We start from the raw sequence: 17,753 nt of genomic DNA, 5'->3' as shown, positions 1-17,753 counted from the left end.
CCTGAAGTCACTTCTTCAACTCAGGTCTGCACTAAAGAGTTTATCTAGTGATGTATTGTAAGGAATAGTATACATGCTTTGATACATAATAATTTGAAATACAGTGGAACCCCCAAATCTACTACGGTAACCGTGGTGTCAATTACACAAATATATTTTGATATAGCAAATACATATATTTTGATGTATGTTCTGTGTCTACAACTATATGTGTAAATGTATGATGAAATAACATGTCATACATGTGCACGCATGTGCATTTCTGATGTAAACACTTCATGTGCCACATGGGAAAAAGTTGCATCATTGATTCATGAGTACAAGCTGCAGGAATTTTGACAAAGAATGTGTAAATTTCAAGTATCAGATGGTATAAAGATAAAGAGCATGTGTGTGTATGATAGAGAGAGTCCGTGTCATTCAAGTGGAAGATACACATTTATTATACAAAATAAGCACATACACTAAAGATACAAAACCTTTTCTATCCACTAACAGTCATCACACACCCAAGGACCCTCCTTCCTACACTTGCGACAGGTGTACCTGTCACACTGCACACATCTCTCTGTACTGTGGTTCCTATTACAGTGACGGAGCACCTGACACTGAGTCCTCTTTCCAGTGGCAAGCTGAGGAACAGAAGCTTGTCTAAGCTGTGTCTTCATTTCTTTTTCATTCTCTTTTTCTTGCATAAATCGACGCCGAAGTTTCTTTTTCCCAAACAGAGCCATCTTTAGCCTTCATGCAAAGCGCAGCTGCAGTGTCCTGAATTCTTACTTAGTGATTCATTTATAATGCATATATCGCGCTAATGTTATGCCAGGGTTCTTTTACCGATATATGTAAATCAATTTATCTTTTAGCTAACTTTTACAACTGAATAAGGTTACACAGATTGTTGCAGACATCAACTGTATGTATTTATTATATCAAAAATAACCGATTGAATGTGATACGGAAACACACACGCACGCGAAAGTCTTTTTTTTTTTATTATGCCGTAATTATATATCTGGACCACAATCTGTTTATGAATAATTAGCACTTTTGTGTGCTCATAATTGCCCATCCTGTTTCATACGTACATCACGAAGTGTTTGTGTGCACTGTGGCATCTCATAATCCCACACACAAATGCACACACGTCGGGAGTAATTTACAGTCTTTTGTGCGCTGATAACTGCGCAATGTTTCCCATGTAACATGTGAATTGTTTCCGTGTGAAGTTCACCGTGGCATCTCATAATCCTACGCACAAATGCACACACGTCCGCAGTAATTTACAGTCTTTTGTGCGCTCATAACTGCGCGATCTTTTTCGCAAGTAGCAACGTCAGTGTTTACATTCAAAGCGCATTGTGCTCTCTCATAACAAATGGACATAGTAATCAGCAGTCTTTTGTGTGCATGCACTTCTTACGGGGATTACGGTCTTTGCACATTGCAAGTTGCAGGTTTTTCTTCATTACCTATAAAAATGCTTTGTCTGTCGGTACATTTATAATGCAAATATCATGCCAGGGTAATTTTAATGACATACATTAATTAATTTGTCATTTAGCCCTGATCGAACTTTAAAACTGAAAATCAGATTACCGATTGCTACAGGCAGTAAGCAAATGCATGTATTTATTCCATCAAATACTTTCTTGAAACTGAAATTACCGAATCAAGAGAAATGGGGATTCAACTGTGTTTCAAATTAGGATATATTAACGCATGTATTTTACGATTCCTCAGACCACACTGTTAGAAAACGTTTCTGTGCAGACCCGAAGCTGAAACCGTGAAACTCCGCTTTCATTTGCAAAACAATAGGTGTTGATTGGCGCTGATGAGGGGGCGGGCAGCTTGTGTGGGGAGTGAGGGGGGGGCTCCACCCGAGGTGCGTCCGAAAAATTTCGTTGACTTCAGGGATCGTAGTGTTAAGGCGACTATATTGTGCCACATCCTCAGGGGGCACTGACGTCCAAGCCAGTTTCATTTTGTCTCAGACAATGGGCGCAGTGAAACTTAAACCAATACTGTAATCTACACAGTCATACTCTGGACAATTTAGAGACACCCATTAGCCTAACTGCATGTATTGGGGCTGCAAGACAAAACCTCTGCAATGGAGAGAGAACATACGTTTTACTCTTTACACACACTATAGTGGTCAGATTTAAGCCCCCAACCATGGGGGTCTGAGCCAGCAGTGATACCTGTCGAGTTACCATGCCACCTTGGGATAGTTGTCCTTAATTTAAATTGCATCCAAAATAAAGTTAGTAAATTAGTTATTAGGTATCTTGTGGGTTATAAAAATAACTGAATGGATGCACAATGAACTAATACATATTTCAATACCAGTATTTTCACTGACTCACTTTTGTTCAATATATACAGTAGTATATACATATATGTAACCTCCACCCATGTACCAGCCTCCAGTACCAGGTCACTGGAGGCCTGGACCCCTTCCCAAGCAGTGTGAGGCACAGGGCAGGTGACCATGCTGGGCACGAAGTCACTCCATTGCAGGACACACACTCAGACACTAGGGGCTGTTTAGAGACACCGGTTTTCCAAGAGGCATGATTGTGGGAGGAAGCCTGCAGCATACAGAGGGGATTTTTCACACGCAGAGTGGGGGCAGCATTCAAATGCAGTCCTGGGGGGTGATCCAGCAGTGCTGCCTGGCGATTAACTCTATCTATAAGCTCTCAGTTCAGCTCCTCCTGTTTACTGGTGCTCCTCAGTCAGGAGAAGTTTGATTTGTCCGTCAACTTAAAAATATTTCAGGCCAGGAAGACGTAGTTATAAAACTGGTTCAGCCATGATATGTAAACGATGGCTCCAATTACAGGTGTTCGCTGCTCGCGACAGGGCTACGTTCATAAACTTAACCCTGACCATCAACGATGATGTAATCACTGGCGATAAACTCACCTTAAATGATGAATGGGTAAATAATATGCAAATTCAAACCAGTGAAATTATGTCAATTGTAATGTTTTTGTTCCTAATCCCAGGGTCACTAAGTGATGCATATAAAAAAATATAAGAAAATTTTTTCGTTAAATCATCATTCTTCGGAAGTGAGTTCATCTTGTTAAAACAAATTCCCTCAATATGCTCAAGGTTCTGATAATAAGTCCCCGCAAACAGAAAGGGGGTCATGTGATTTCATTCATCCCGCAGAGGAGGTCTAGCCTGGGCAGAACCTGCATTCCTCTGTTCCGGGCTGTCTATGCCCACCCACTAGGCTCAAAGCTGTCCGGTGATGAGAGGCAGAAAACAGGCAGACCAGATAGACAGAGCCCAGGGTCATCACACGCATTCCTTTATATGAAGGTTGGGGCTTGCTCTTGGATTTCCTTGAGGCTGTGGTTCTCTCCAGCACTCTGGCTCTGGAATGCTCCCATTTCTGAAGGCACATCCTGAAGCACCTCAGATACTTCTCCACTGGAATGCTTCACAGCTGCAGGCATCAAGAACCAGCTTTGCATTTGCACTTTGAAGCATTTCAGTAACTGTCTTGCTCCTTAATTTCACTCGGGGACAAATTCTCAGCCTCCATAAATAAAAAGAAAATGAAGGGAAAGGATGTTTGCCCTGGGAGCCAGATGAAGAGCTGCGAGGTCTTTTTCTTGTTAGGAAGGAAAATGAGGGCGGTTGGAGTAAGGGGCAGGCGGTTGGAGTAAGGGGCAGGCGGTTGGTGTCTCGCACCCGAAGATGAAACATGAAATCTGGGCCAGTGAGGGGTGCGCTGATGAGAAGCATTGGGATTCATATCCACCTACAGAGTGATTCACAGCTGAAGAACCAGGTAAGTTCAGATCCTATGTTCATAACAGCTTGAACATCTAAGATCCAACAACACTGACATCAAGACCTCAATGATCACCTTCAGCACGAAAACCTCAAGAATAACAGGAGACGTCTAAAAATTTCACTTCATTTTATTTTTTTCCCATCTGAATGCTTCCTTTTCCAGTGTCCTTAAGCAATAAAAATAAATACACGTTATGTTACAAAAGGATTCCAGTGTCTATGAAAATATCATCAGTTTTCAGAAACACAACAGAGAGATCAGGTCACTTCTGGGCATAAAAAAGATTTATTGGATGAGGGGGGCGTTGGGGGCGGGGCACCAACCCTGCAAGTGGCCAATGTGGACACTCCACAGAGCAAGAGCTACCGGTTAAAGTAGTTACACTACATTCATAGCCGAGCTTGTGCATGTGAGTTAGAGTCCTTCAGCTTTGCTCTGTGGCAATAGAATAGGGACACCCCCCCTTCCAGCATGCCGTCTCCATGGCAACATTTTTGATCATAATACTACGACAACAGTGAGTGATACAAATGGGTTTATGTGACACTATTGTGGGCCTTGCCCGATGTAGAAGGTGGCTTGGATTACATGTCCATTTCCATGAAGCGATGACGTCTAAACGATGCACCCAGGAGGTGGATTCTCAGATTTCCAAGCCTGTTTGTATCGTGGAAGCATGTGAATTCTGGGCCTTGGTGGCTCTCTCCAGTTACCCCATTCCTGGATACTGGGACACTTTCCAGACTTTCATTATTCCTGGATTTAGCAGCAGGAACATTGTGTCTCCAGCTGGATGCTGGCCTGAACTGACTGTGCTGTTGTTCACCCACCACATGTGAGACTGTGTGACTTTGAGGGAAGCACAGCCCTGTACAAAGGGCCAGTTCTCAGAGAACGGAGGTTCTCCAGAACATCTGAGGTTCCACGGTTTTGACGGAGCCAGACATCAATAACCGTATTGTTCCACATGCCCACAGTAGACTAAAGACCAGCTCCTCCATTATCGGAACTGAGTGCATTTCCCAGTTTATATGATGTAAGTGGACTTACATCACAAAATAGGCACTAGTGAAGACCACACCCATATTCAGTATATCTCCTGACTCTCTAATAGTTTATACTGCCCACACATTCCCAGAACAAGCAGCCTTTGATCTTCACCCAGCTGCACGTCACAGTAACAACAGACACAAATGTACAATCTAAACATGACAGAGCAGTAAAGTCGAGAGCAGATCCTCTCGTGCTGATACTCAGTAAAAAAATACTAATTACAATTTACAAATTAGCATTTTCCTCTCCATCTGTGCTATAAAACCAATAAAGTACAAAATAAACCATTCAAAAAGTATCTACATATTAATTTTACACACAAAGGCCATTCTGTTGAGACTGTGCTCTTCTCTGGCGGCAGAAAGAACACAACGCCCTCTTTTTGATAGTGGTGATGAGAAGCAGTCGGAAGCAGCCCCCCCTAGTGACAGTGTAGTGTAACAAGGCACATGCTCCTGGCTGTAGCGAGAAAGGCCCTCTTCTCCCCACACAGAGGTTTGGCACGGAGCGGATGGGCCTGTCTGACGGCCAGTCGCTCGTAGTCTTTCCCTTTTTGGCTGTGTAACACTGTTCTCCACAGGAGCTGAGTAGCACACCGGTCCCTGCACAAAGTCGCGATGGGGGGGGGGGGGGGGGGGCTCAGACCAGCCACCCTCCCCTCACAGGTGAAGGACCTCCACTGGCGTCCTCATGAGTCAGATCGAAGTCTCATTGCTGCCACTGCATACGGAGAGAGAGAGAGAGAGAGAGAGAGAGAGAGAGAGAGAGAGAGGATGATGTGAGCGAACAGACACATACATTCACATCGTCAGCCAACTGCTATCATAACCCTGATCCAGACCAGACAAAATACAGGTGTTCCTCCGCTTACAGTGTAGTTAATAATGATTGATACTTCATTGATCCCCATGGAGAAATTCTCTTCACACCTCCTGCAACTTGCTCTCTGTAGCTGAGAGCAAGTTGGCTTTCAAGGGGCAGCCATCTGTGGCAGCGCCCAGTGAGCTGGGGGTTAAGGGCCTTGCAGGCCACAGACATGCCAAGACCGGGCTCGAACCGGCGACCCTCAGATCACAGGCACAGAGGCTTAGCCCACTGAGCCACAAGCTGCCCTCAAAAAGTCATGTTCCGATGAACCCACCGTAAATGGAAAATATTTGAAGTCGAATATGAATAGACAAATGTGAATAAATGTGCAGTATATAAATACTATCCCTGAATTAGTAAATAAGTACTGCAATTATATGAATACCAGTAATTGAAAAGTAAATAAATGCACATAAATTAATACAAATTAATTTGGTTAAATACCTTATGTATCTTACGTTGTTAAACACTCTATGAGACGTTTACACTGGCGACCACTACAGAGCCTGGAAGTGAGGCTGGGTGGATGCTGCCATCACCTGGCGTCAGTAGAAACTATCGTTCTGCATATCGCCAGCCCGGAAATAGATCAAAATTCAAAGTGGACAACTGAAGGTGCATCGCTATCACACCAGTGTAAAGCTGAACCATCGTGAAGACAGGAGCATCTGTATTAGCAGCGATATAGGCGGCCGTGGTTCGGCGGGCCTTCATCCGTCCCTGCGGACCAGGCGACCACTCACTCGGAGTCAGTGCCGTCGCCGCCGTTGACGGTGCCGCCCTGCAGGTTCACGCCGACGCCGTTAGCCTGCTCCCTGAGGATAACGGCGGACCTCTGGGGGGGCTTGATGATCATGCTGTGGTTGTTCCCGTGCTCCTTAGGCAAGTCCACTGGCGGCCGACTGGAAATGGTGGGGGGATTATAGTCAGAGAGCTTCTCTCGCAGGCGGTTCTTCATGTTCTTGTCGGCTAAGGGAGGCGGGTGGCTGATCTTGTTCTTCAAAATCCCTGAAAAGGCAGGAAACGCAGTAAGTACACCAAATACCCAAAGCAGGTGCCCCAGGCAATAACCCTAATCCTCCTCACCCCTCCTCTGCTCCGGCTGATGGTTGCTGTTCAGCTGGCTAGGGGGCGCTATGGCCTCCTTGTAGGGTGTCTCCTTCTCCTGTGTGGGCTCTCTCATGTGGTTGAGCTTGTTTTCCAGGTGCAGCTCCACGTTCACCTTGGTCTCCACTCGCAGGTTCTCCACCCCTCCCGGCTCTTCGCTGTCACTGGCCGTCATCGCCTCTGTCGGCCAGTACGGCTTGACGTGATTGGCTACAGGATCCACTTGATGACGGGGGCAGGTAAGAAAGCGAGTGAATGAATGAGTTATTTGTGAATGATGGAAAGAATGAGTGAGTGAGTGAGTGAGTGAGTGAGCCAATAAGTGAGTGAGTGAGCCAATGAGTGAGTGAGTGAGTGAGTGAGCCAATGAGTGAGTGAATGAGTGAGTGAGCCAATGAGTGAGTGAATGAGTGAGAGAGTAAATGAGTAAGTGAATTAATGAGTACGTGAATGAGTGAATGAATTTGTGAATGAGCTAATGAATCAGTGAGTCCTTGTATAAGTGAGTGAATACATGAGTGAATGATGAATGAGGTGGTGAGTGAGTGAGTGAGTGAGTGAGTGAGTGAGTGAGTGAGTGAGTGAGTGAGTGGGCGGGGTCAGAGGCTGAGCCGGGTACCTTTGGGCGTGCTGTGAAGTGGCTGCCGCTCATTGTTCTTGGGTGTGCTGGGGTTCCACTTGTTTTTGGAATCTGGCTGGTCCTCTTCACTGTCAGAGGAGTGCGACGAGGCATAAGAGCTGCTGTGCTCGTCTGCAGACAGCTCGCTGTCTGAGTCTGAGTCTGGGTGAGTGGGGTTACAGGGTCAGAATGTGACACATGGTGGAGGCACCAGCACGCGAGGAGCCCAACGGCGCTGTGACACAGCCCCCAGAGAACCTACCTTCCTCTTTGATGCCCTTCCGGTGGAAGACAGAGGAGTCCCCATCGGGGTGCGCTGCCTTGGCCGTGCCAGACGAAACACTGGCCTTTTGCCCCGAGTCGTCCCTGCTGGGGGGGAAGGGGGAGAGAGGGAGTGCTGTACGTCAGCCAGGCCGAGGCCGCCCACACCCCCACCGCACACGGCCTCACAACCACACACCGTGACATTATCGCTCATGTGGTTCAGCGCCTTGAGGTAAAACACTGAACAGACCCCAGGAGGCCCACATTCATCTGAGTCAGGAGGGGAGGGGGGTGTTGGGCCATGAGGTTAAGTGAGCACTTACTCAGAGAGTTGCATGAAACCGTTACCGTGTGCATGCATGCAGAAGCAGGTGTGAAGCTGCATGATGGAGTGAGGGCAGAAGGTGGGGGAGCGTGAGGCAAAGGAGCGAAAGGCGGAGGACTGAAGGTAGGAGTGGGAGGGTGGAAGAGTGGATGGTGGAGAAGCAGGAGGCTGCAGGAGTGCGAGGGTGGAGAAGTAAAAGGTGGAGAAGCAAGAGTGCCATGCACCCATCACCTGTTACCTGAGCGCATAAGCAAGGTAGCCATGCGGGCTCTTGGCTGACCTGACGCTGGGCTGGAGGGATGCGGTGGACTCCCCGATGGGCGTGCGGTACAGGGCGCCCTCCTCTGTGTACGTGTTGTTGCAGTTCAGTGAGCGCTGTGGGGGGGGGAGGGGCAGCATTAGCACTATAAGGTGTAACGGACAGCATCTGACTGACATCAGACACAGCAAAGCAGAGTAACAGAGAACAACAGCCTCCCCCCACACCCCTACATGCCTACTCCTCCTCCTCTCCACACACTCTGCCTCCCCCCCCACTTCTACACATCTGCTCCTCCTCCTCTCCACACACTCTGCCTCCCCCCACACTTCTACACATCTGCTCCTCCTCCTCTCCACACACTCTGCCTCCCCCCACACTTCTACACGTCTGCTCCTCCTCCTCTCCACACACTCTGCCTCCCCCCACACTTCTACACGTCTGCTCCTCCTCCTCTCCACACACTCTGCCTCCCCCCCCACTTCTACACATCTGCTCCTCCTCCTCTCCACACACTCTGCCTCCCCCCACACTTCTACATGCCTACTCCTCCTCCTCTCCACACACTCTGCCTCCCCCCACACTTCTACATGCCTACTCCTCCTCCTCTCCACACACTCTGCCTCCCCCCCCACTTCTACACATCTGCTCCTCCTCCTCTCCACACACTCTGCCTCCCCCCACACTTCTACACGTCTGCTCCTCCTCCTCTCCACACACTCTGCCTCCTCCCACGCTCCTACACGCCTGCTCCTCCTCCTCTCCATACACTCTGCCTCCTCCCACACTCCTACAAGCCTGCTCCTCCTCCTCTCCACACAATCTGCCTCCTCCCACGCTCCTACATGCCTGCTCCTCCTCCTCTCCACACACTCTGCCTCCTCCCACACTCCTATACACCTGCTCCTTCTCCTCTCCACATACTCTGTCTCCTCCCACACTCCTACATGCCTGCTCCTCCTCCTCTCCACATACTCTGTCTCCTCCCACACTCCTACATGCCTGCTCCTCCTCCTCTCCACATACTCTGCCTCCTCCCACACTCTTACACACCTGCTTCTCCTCCTCTCCACATACTCTGCCTCCTCCTACACTTCTGCACACCTGCTCCTCCTCCTCTCCACATACTCTGCCTCCTCCCACACATCCTACCCATCTGCTCATCCTCCCATGATATCCCATTGGACAATGAACTCCAACACCATAAAGAATTGATGAGCACCACCATTTGGGGGGCAGAGTGGGGATCCTGTGATGGGCAGACACCGCGTTTGCGCTTACAGTCAGTAGGGTGGCACGGGTGATGCCTGACTCCTCCTGCAGGGCCTTCTTGCCCTTGAAGGTATTCTTGAGATTCTTTCGGACGTCTTTATTAAAAACACAGTGGAAGAAGAAGATGAATATGCCCTAAAAAGGAGAAAATCCATGTGAGACACCAGCCATATTTGGCCTTACCAGCACATTCTCTTATCAGGAGTAAAACATTCCTATGCCCCTCTACCCCCACCCCACGAGCATGAGCCTCTACACTACACCCCTGCAGAAATGATCACGGCATCATCTTCAACATTCAGCCCCCGAATTAAATTAAATGTTGAGTGTATTGGTCAAGTGTATTGTACATGGTCAAGTACATGGTCAAGTGTATTGTTGGCTGAAGAGTAACGAAGAGCAGCCCGAAACCCAGGTGTAAAAGACACAGTGCTCTGGGGAGGAACCCCCCACCTGCAGACAGCTGAAGATAGCAAAGAGGTAGTGGAAGGTCATCACATCGCTGTTGACCGCCATCAAGCCCAGCAGCCAGGTGGCACTGATGAGCAGCAGAAGCAGGAAGGCACTGCGCAGCGCAGATCTGGAACAGGGATGGGGGAAACGGAGGCGAGTGAGTGAGTGGGCCTGGGGCAGATACCGCCTCCAACGAGGCGCGTATCTCACACACATCCTGCAGGGGTGAATGTCCTGTTTCATGGGAATTCTTCAGTGGTTCTCAGCACTCACATGATGCCCGATTTCTCAAACATCCTCTGTCTCCGTCCGCAAGAGGCCTTCGCAGCCAAAACAAACACCACGATGTTGACCTGTGGAGGTGGTGAGGAACTGGCTCATGATAACAGACAGCAGTGAAACCAGCACACGTGTGGTGACAGGGTCTCGGCCAAACCGCAGATCCGGGAATATGGAAATTTGATTCTGGATGGATAGACATCGAGTCTCAGACAGAGCTCTGTGGAGATAAATTATCATCTAAAGAAATTGATCATTAATGCCATGATGATCTCTGCCTGCCACCTACGTTTCATGAGGACAATTCCTCATTTTACACTTACGAACTGTAGTTTACCAGTTTACGATCCTCAGGCTGCGATTACGAATCACATTTCATGCATTTACAACATTTGTACGACTATTACAAACCACTAGATATGTGGGGAAAGTTACGTTGCCAGTAGCCAATGGCTTTTGACAAATTATCTCATTGTCATCAAGTTCTGATGAGCGTAAGCCAGTGAGCTGACGGGGCAGGGCTGAAAGCAGAAGTTACCTTAATGAGAAGCTACAAATACAATACAAGTACAATATATGACCAGCAAGCCTTCCAAATATGAAATAAAAAGCTTTTAAATGAATCTAATGAAGTTACAATAAAAATGCAATGGATGAATGATTGGATTCCTGAATAAAGAAATTGGCTTCAGAGATATGCCAACAATTCTGGATTACCTTCACAATAATATAAGGTGGTGATTAGCAAGCACAGTCTACATACACCTACAAATCAATTGTACATTAGTGTCCACAAATTGTCTAAACTACTCTCGTAAAATGAGAAACCCAGAGTGCAAGACGTGCAGTGGGAACTGAATGTGTGAATCCATTAATGTCACAATATAAGTGTACTTGCAAAATGTTTGGCTACAGGTCAAGTTATGGATTTCAGGTTTGCAATTCATTTTTTACGTACGATTACTTCAGACATAAAACTCATAGAGCTGATTAACGGAAAATGCCCACAGAGGAAGAGATGCCATCGTGGGCTTACCAGAACCACGATGGAGATGGGTCCGGCGAAGCTCCAGATGAGGGTATCATGGACAGACAGCCAACAGAAGTCGGGATTCCCATAGCCTTGTGGGTCAAGGCCCACGGCCAAACCTGCAGGAAGACCCCAGAAACACATCAGGGGCTTCACAACAAATAAGAAACTGCACCAACAGCAGTGAAAGCAAATCCTCCTGGCAACCTAGCATTCCTCCCCACTGTGCTTCCATGGTGAGAGAGGACATCCTATACGAGCAGCCAATAGCGAGAGAGCGGGTGGGTGAGCGAGAGTTGGCTGTTACCAGTGATGATGGCGGGGATGCCCCAGCCGATGGCGTAGTAGAACCGCATATGACCGTGGTCGATGTTGCGCACTTCAATTAGCACACGGTAGATGTGCAGGCCCTCGACAAACATCCAGGCGAAGGCACACATGTAGAAGTAGTGCAGAAGGATGGCGATGACAGTGCACATGAACTGCAAGAGAGTAGATGGGAAATCAGCATGAGCACGACCCTCTTCCCAAATCAGAAGAACGTGGGTAGACAGATTCCTGGTCCTCTGAGGAGAAACTCCAGTGAGAGGGACTGACATCTATTGCCTTGTGTGAGAGGCCAGTTACATGATGGTCCGACCCATTTAGAGGTGGGTTCCCCACGCATGGAGCTGGAGGAGATCTGAATGGGATCATTGTCACACAGCATGAAGGTGTGTGTGGGGGGGCATAATTGGCGACCACATTACTCATCTCCTCAGGAACTCCACAACAGATATGGCGAGGACCCCCCCCAAGACCTTCAGTTTGGACCCTCCCAAGCCCTCAGCTTAGACTCTCTGAGACACCCAGCGAGGACTCCCCCAGACATTCAACTTGGACCTCCACCCCAGACCCTAAGTGAGGACCCCCTAACATGACAAACCCCCCCCCCCCCAAACACCTTTCTGAAGAGGTGCGGGGGGCCCAGGGACTGTCCTCATCCCCACCCCCCACCACCCCCCAGCAGAGCAGGAAGCCACACCTTCAGCATTCCTTGAGCACTGATCGAAAGCAGCAAACAGACCATAATCTCACGCTGGCACTTTTCCAAGGACAGAGCTGCCCTAACCTGTGTGAAACTCTAATTACAGAGCTGGCAGTAAATCACTAATAATCCTGCACGATGGGGAAAAAGGAGCCTCCCAATGTGTATAGAATTACAAATATTTTTTTTGATGTGAGTACATGCATCTTACATAGTTAATACACTGTTATACTTGATGCTAAGAATACATATTTTAATAAATAGCACTGAAGGCCAGACGCGGATATGTAAGAATCGGTACACAGAGGTACTTCCTGCCAGACAGTTTTACAGAGAACTAATATTCTTTCATCCCTAACATGTGAGAGCTCTCTGGGTAAACAATGCCAGCTCTGTACCTGGTTCTGCCCAAGGCTGTCGCTTTCAACACAGTCGACAGAACTACAACTTGCTCTTCACCCATAAATCTCAACTTTAATTGCCGAGCTGGCCTCAGATCCACCCAGCTACAGGCAGCCGCTGTATCTGTGTGTGTCCTCAACAGGACCAGGAATGTGGTCCAATCAGTTTGCTCCTAACAAGTGCCATGTTCTCCTAGTATTACTGATCATTCCATAATCCCATTACAGAAGGACACAGAAGATGTATCACCAGTTAATCCCTCTATTTTTTCCAGGACAGGAGTAACCAATGTGGAATCATCTAATCAAGGTTTTGGGCTTACCTAAAACGTCTCATTAAGGCACCAAATATTTTTGCAGATTGAAAGATCACGAGTGACTGCACTGAAGGAGCTTCACCATACTATGGAGAGAAAGTGTCTTAATTTAACCCCCCTGGTACTGGAGGGCAGATGTTTCAGTTTACCACCGCCTTTTGGAGGCCACAGGCTGGGCAACCCCAGACCAGGAGGTGAAGAACACCAGCAAAGTGCTCTTGCACAGATGTGTATGTGGTCAGGGATGGTGCCTCACCGGGTTTTCAGTCTGGTTGATGCCGATGAGGAAGACGAGCTCAGAGAAGAAGAGGGCGACCACCAGGTTCTTGTGGATACTGTGCAGGTTGGAGCGTAGCTTGCGGATGGCGGCGAGCAGGATGAAGGTGAGGAGCAGGGCTACCAGCGAGACAGACACTGTGGTGTAGGTGACGATCTTGAGGGGGAGGACGTCCCCATGCTGTATAGGAGAGGCGGGGGGGGATTAACCAGGTCTCCTGAAGGGGAAGAAGGTCCATGCAGGAAGAAGAGGATCTACACAGAGGAAGGTGTACCTCTCGCTTGGAGATGTCCATGAGCACGGCGAAGCTGGTCATGTGATTACACTGGCAGCGGATGTGGCTGGTGTTCCTGTAGACCAGCTCACACCCCCTTGAGGACCAGCCACCTGTCCCTCCAACCCTGAAAGGAAGGACAAGACAGCATGGGGGTGAACTCCAGCAAGCATATCCATGTAATGCATGGGGGTGGGGGGGCTTGGGCAGAAGGGTGGTGCCTACGAGATGGAGTGGTTCCAGAAGACGCAGAGCGGCTTGGTGCGCTCCTCGGTCTCCAGCAGGGTATAGTCCAGGGTGATGGGCTGCTCTAGGGGGCTGGATAGCCCCCCCCCCTCACTGTACAGCGTGGTGCTCATGATGGGGGTGTTGATGACAGGCCGGTTTGGCAACCTGAACGCAAAAAGGAAAGGACCGTTCATTTGTGTTAAAGGTGATGGGGTCAAAGAGCAGAGTCAGGGTTAGAGTTAACGTGGGGTTGAGGGCTTCGCTCAAGGCCCAGCGGAGATATTATTACTGCACCAGCCATCCTGAGCTATGTTCTGCCCACTAACACACCTACTCATACATGCCTACAATGCGCAATGCCAAGCAGCAAGAGAAGAGGCTAATTTTAGGCGCTGCACAGTTGACCGCAGTATCTGTGTGCATTGTTCAATCCACCCTTCATTAGTGCAGTTAAATATTTAGACATTTCTACATTTGTATAAATACAGTCTTTCCCGCAGTCAGCTCTGTGCCTACTGGGTCAACACTGTGCTGCATTGTTTACGATTGAGCCCGGGGCCTGCGTTCTGTTACACACAGGGCATGTTAGGTCTGCTCCTGTCACTTGTCGTGGGTCTTGTTTTCCCGTGGCCCACTAAAGATCCCGGTCACAGAAGCAAGCCGCACCTGAGACTCCGTCTGTCAGGGTCGTACCGCTCGGGGAGGAGCTGACCCAGGGACCGGTACACGATCACCATGCCGACTGGAGGCAGTCTGCCGCTCTCCGCATGACGCCTCCTCCTGGTCAATGCCGGGCCATCCTCGTCCATGGCGTCCGTTTGAGATGGAGGATTCTCTGTGGACTCCGCTGTGGAAGGCCATAGAGGGAACTTAGGGTGACCTGTAGACAAATTATTTACACTATTGGGGGAGGAGTTTATTTCAGTGATAAATAAAGACTGGGATTAAACCAGGGAGTGGGGAGTCTTCCTTAGACACATCAACTCATGGCTGGCAGCCTTATCTAGATGAAGGCCTGTGTGTGTGAACTCCTACCATCAAAACAATAATATGTGGAGGTGAAACTAGCAGCTTGTATGTGGAATGTTTATACATTAAATGAGAGCAACCATATATGGTGCCAACACTAGACTTGCATTGGGTGGTTATGTGTGAGCAGAGACCAACCTGGACTCCAACTGTACTACAACCACAAGCAAGCCGGATGGATTCTACACACCACCATATTAACAGAACATGTCCTCAGAACTGGACGGACGTACCATTGCTCTCTGGTGGCTTAAAGTTAATTTCAGGAAATAGGACGGAAGATTCCAGGTCTTTGGGGTAAGTGTCCTGGATTTCATGGAAGCGGGGGATCTTGGAATGGTCTGGATTGGAAGTGTCCAGGTACTCGACGGCAACAACTGAGCACGAAAAGAAAGACATGGACAAATTTGTGCATCTGTACATACATAATGATCAGATCCTTCAGAAACATAACCTAGATGAGACACCTTCAGCAGGGTCTGACTTCATTAGAAAAATCATTTGCATTTCTGATTAAACAAAGGCGCATACTTGGCCAGGTAAAATCTGCAAAACTCATACTCATGTTCTCTGTGATGATGGTGAAGGGCTTCAAGTAGGTCCGCCTCATGTTCTGAGCCAGGGTGTTTGTGTACTCCTCGAAGTACCGGAGCAGGTGAGCAGTACCGCCCTCAGAGCGCTGGATCTGATCCCAGTGCTCCTTGTTTTTAGAGTCCAGGATGGCACTGCCTGCTCTGATGATGTTCTGGAAGGTTCACAAGGAGGTCAGTTAGCAGATGGGACCGAAGGAGGGTATAAATGTCAAGGCCAGCCCATCACCAGCTCCCTGCCTCAGACCTGCTGCAGAGGACTCCACAAATGCCTACTGCTGACCTAGAGTCTCTAAACCCATGTCAGACTGTCCCTGGTACCAGACAGTTCATGAGTGACGTTACGCTCACATGCTGCATTACTCTCATATAACAGTCAGGCCTGATTCCCAGAGGGAAACCTACACTGATAGGCACATTTAACAGGCCATTCACATCACTAAGCCAGTATAAACCTGCACGGAATCCACCGCCATTGAAGTAAAACCAGAATGACGAATCGGCCATACTGGCTGGAGGCATCTTCTTTTCTGCATGATGTCTCTTGCTCTATGAGTGATGTGTCTTCCTTTATGAGTGACACATCATCCTCTATTAATCACATCTTCCTTTATGATAAATGCATCCTCATTTATCAAGATGACTGCTGATGTAATTTAGAGTCATTTGACTTTGGACCGGGTTCCCACTGAGGACAGTTATAGGGGAGCATCCTGGGTACAGGGGGCACAGTACCTGGTTGAATTCCACGTCGTGGGTGGCAGCCAAATCAAAGCCCTCCAGCTGACTCTCAAACTGCAGCACACGCAGGATCAACTGGTACGCCGTCCTCACGTCATTGCCATGGAAGCTGCGCGTGTGTAGGGTGGCGTTCTGCAGCATGTGGGCAATGCTCCTGGACCACTTGCTGTCCATCAGAGACTCATTACGATGAAGATCTTCGTTCTGGAGGGAGGTCATGTGAGACGCCGGTGGGCGTTACGTGGAGCAGGTGGAATATGTAGAAATGGCACGGAGGAGCACGCCGGATTCCCGCGAAGGAAACATACCAGTTTCTTGAGCTGGCTGAAGGTGATGGTGGTGCAGTTGAAGAGTTCTGGGGGAAGCCAGCCTGTCTCGTCACCACAGTGCCGAATAGCTGTCCCTGGGAGGCAAGACGGAGCGATGAGACATGCAGTGTCACAGCTGGGAACATCACCCAGTGAATGGGACGTGGGCAAGGTAAGGTTTTTAGAAGGTACAAAATCACAAGCAGGAGAAGCTTTGGTCCAAAACCCCTTCAATGTGCCCATCAGCAAGTGCAGTGAAATGAATGGTTCACTGATAAAGCCAGTGTGAGCTGAGGTCCTGCAGAAAAGTGAGCTGCTGCCCCCGTGGGCCACCAACAGCATCTACACAGCATCTACACAGCATCTACACAGCATCCAGGCTTCATCTGTCCATCTGAGCTGCTGCAAGTGCTCAAAAACCACAGAGAGCACATTCAGCACGCACCAAGAAGACCACATCCATGGACTTTCTGGAAAGCTCTGTGAAGCTAGCAGGACAAAAGGCTCAATCTGTCTTAGCTTGGATTCATATTCGCAGCCAATGGGAGCGATTGATGGGAAAGCTCGACCAAATACAGCAACGTCAGAGCTTGGCTGACTCTGAAGAACCTGGTAGCCAGAAGCCATCTTATGGCTCAGATTATCTGCGTGTCTACGGACGACAGAATGAAATGACATTTGAGAGAATTTCCTGCTCACAGCAAACACATGTGGAAATAATGTAGAAACATTCCCAAGGTAATAACACGGCAGGTGTTTACCGATGGATCCCTTGGGGCAATTCACAGCTGCGGGACGCCCAAACTTGGTCCTGGGCCACCATATTCCTGCATCAAAGGCCTTAGGGCAGCCCTCGTAAACAACTGCAGATCAAACAGAGGGTGGAGGACAGCATTCAGAAGCAGTACACCCAAAGAGACCACAATGAGACAGTGTGTTCAACCGCCAAAATCGAGCAACAAACCGTCGCACGGTTATTAAAGTATCTTAAATAACATTCCATTGAGAAGATAGAACAGGTTCTTGTGCCATCTTTAAACGGCAGGATCCATGCCTGCCCCCCGTTCAGGAAATCAGCTCAACTATCTTGGAATGGCTTGTGGATGTTCTGTAATGACGCTGTGGGAGGAGGTCGTACCCTCACAGCCGTTGGCCGTCACCTCGGCGAAGGGGCTGTCACAGCGGTTGCACTGCCTGCCGATGACCCCCGCCT

General features: G+C 48.7%; 1 protein-coding gene across 6 annotated transcripts in view; it reads right to left on the bottom strand.

Annotated features, from left to right (window-relative positions):
* Nucleotides 1–3,931: 3,931 nt before the first annotated feature.
* Nucleotides 3,932–17,753, bottom strand: part of LOC125740564 (cadherin EGF LAG seven-pass G-type receptor 1-like) — a 58,391-nt gene continuing 44,569 nt past the window's right edge. Inside the window, exons 15-35 of one of the 6 annotated variants that reach the window (XM_049011847.1) lie at nucleotides 17,679–17,753; nucleotides 17,302–17,403; nucleotides 16,541–16,635; nucleotides 16,227–16,436; nucleotides 15,463–15,646; nucleotides 15,135–15,278; nucleotides 14,539–14,752; nucleotides 13,870–14,037; nucleotides 13,645–13,771; nucleotides 13,350–13,550; nucleotides 11,656–11,830; nucleotides 11,355–11,467; nucleotides 10,313–10,392; nucleotides 10,040–10,166; nucleotides 9,596–9,721; nucleotides 8,294–8,430; nucleotides 7,729–7,835; nucleotides 7,467–7,628; nucleotides 6,827–7,069; nucleotides 6,484–6,748; nucleotides 3,932–5,593 (exon numbers count right to left, since the gene is read on the bottom strand). The exon at nucleotides 17,679–17,753 is cut by the window's right edge and continues 109 nt beyond it. In XM_049011847.1, coding sequence (XP_048867804.1) covers nucleotides 5,569–5,593; nucleotides 6,484–6,748; nucleotides 6,827–7,069; nucleotides 7,467–7,628; nucleotides 7,729–7,835; nucleotides 8,294–8,430; nucleotides 9,596–9,721; nucleotides 10,040–10,166; nucleotides 10,313–10,392; nucleotides 11,355–11,467; nucleotides 11,656–11,830; nucleotides 13,350–13,550; nucleotides 13,645–13,771; nucleotides 13,870–14,037; nucleotides 14,539–14,752; nucleotides 15,135–15,278; nucleotides 15,463–15,646; nucleotides 16,227–16,436; nucleotides 16,541–16,635; nucleotides 17,302–17,403; nucleotides 17,679–17,753 — 3,080 coding nt within the window. In that variant the 3' untranslated portion in view covers nucleotides 3,932–5,568. The remainder of the gene's footprint in view (nucleotides 5,594–6,483; nucleotides 6,749–6,826; nucleotides 7,070–7,466; nucleotides 7,629–7,728; nucleotides 7,836–8,293; nucleotides 8,431–9,595; nucleotides 9,722–10,039; nucleotides 10,167–10,312; nucleotides 10,393–11,354; nucleotides 11,468–11,655; nucleotides 11,831–13,349; nucleotides 13,551–13,644; nucleotides 13,772–13,869; nucleotides 14,038–14,538; nucleotides 14,753–15,134; nucleotides 15,279–15,462; nucleotides 15,647–16,226; nucleotides 16,437–16,540; nucleotides 16,636–17,301; nucleotides 17,404–17,678) is intronic. The other 5 variants (XM_049011855.1, XM_049011888.1, XM_049011898.1 and 2 more) reach the window with 5 other exon arrangements.

This window comes from Brienomyrus brachyistius, chromosome 1 (assembly GCF_023856365.1).
Source record: "Brienomyrus brachyistius isolate T26 chromosome 1, BBRACH_0.4, whole genome shotgun sequence".
In the NCBI taxonomy this organism is placed as follows: domain Eukaryota; kingdom Metazoa; phylum Chordata; class Actinopteri; order Osteoglossiformes; family Mormyridae; genus Brienomyrus; species Brienomyrus brachyistius.
This window is presented reverse-complemented; position numbering and strand designations above follow the sequence as displayed.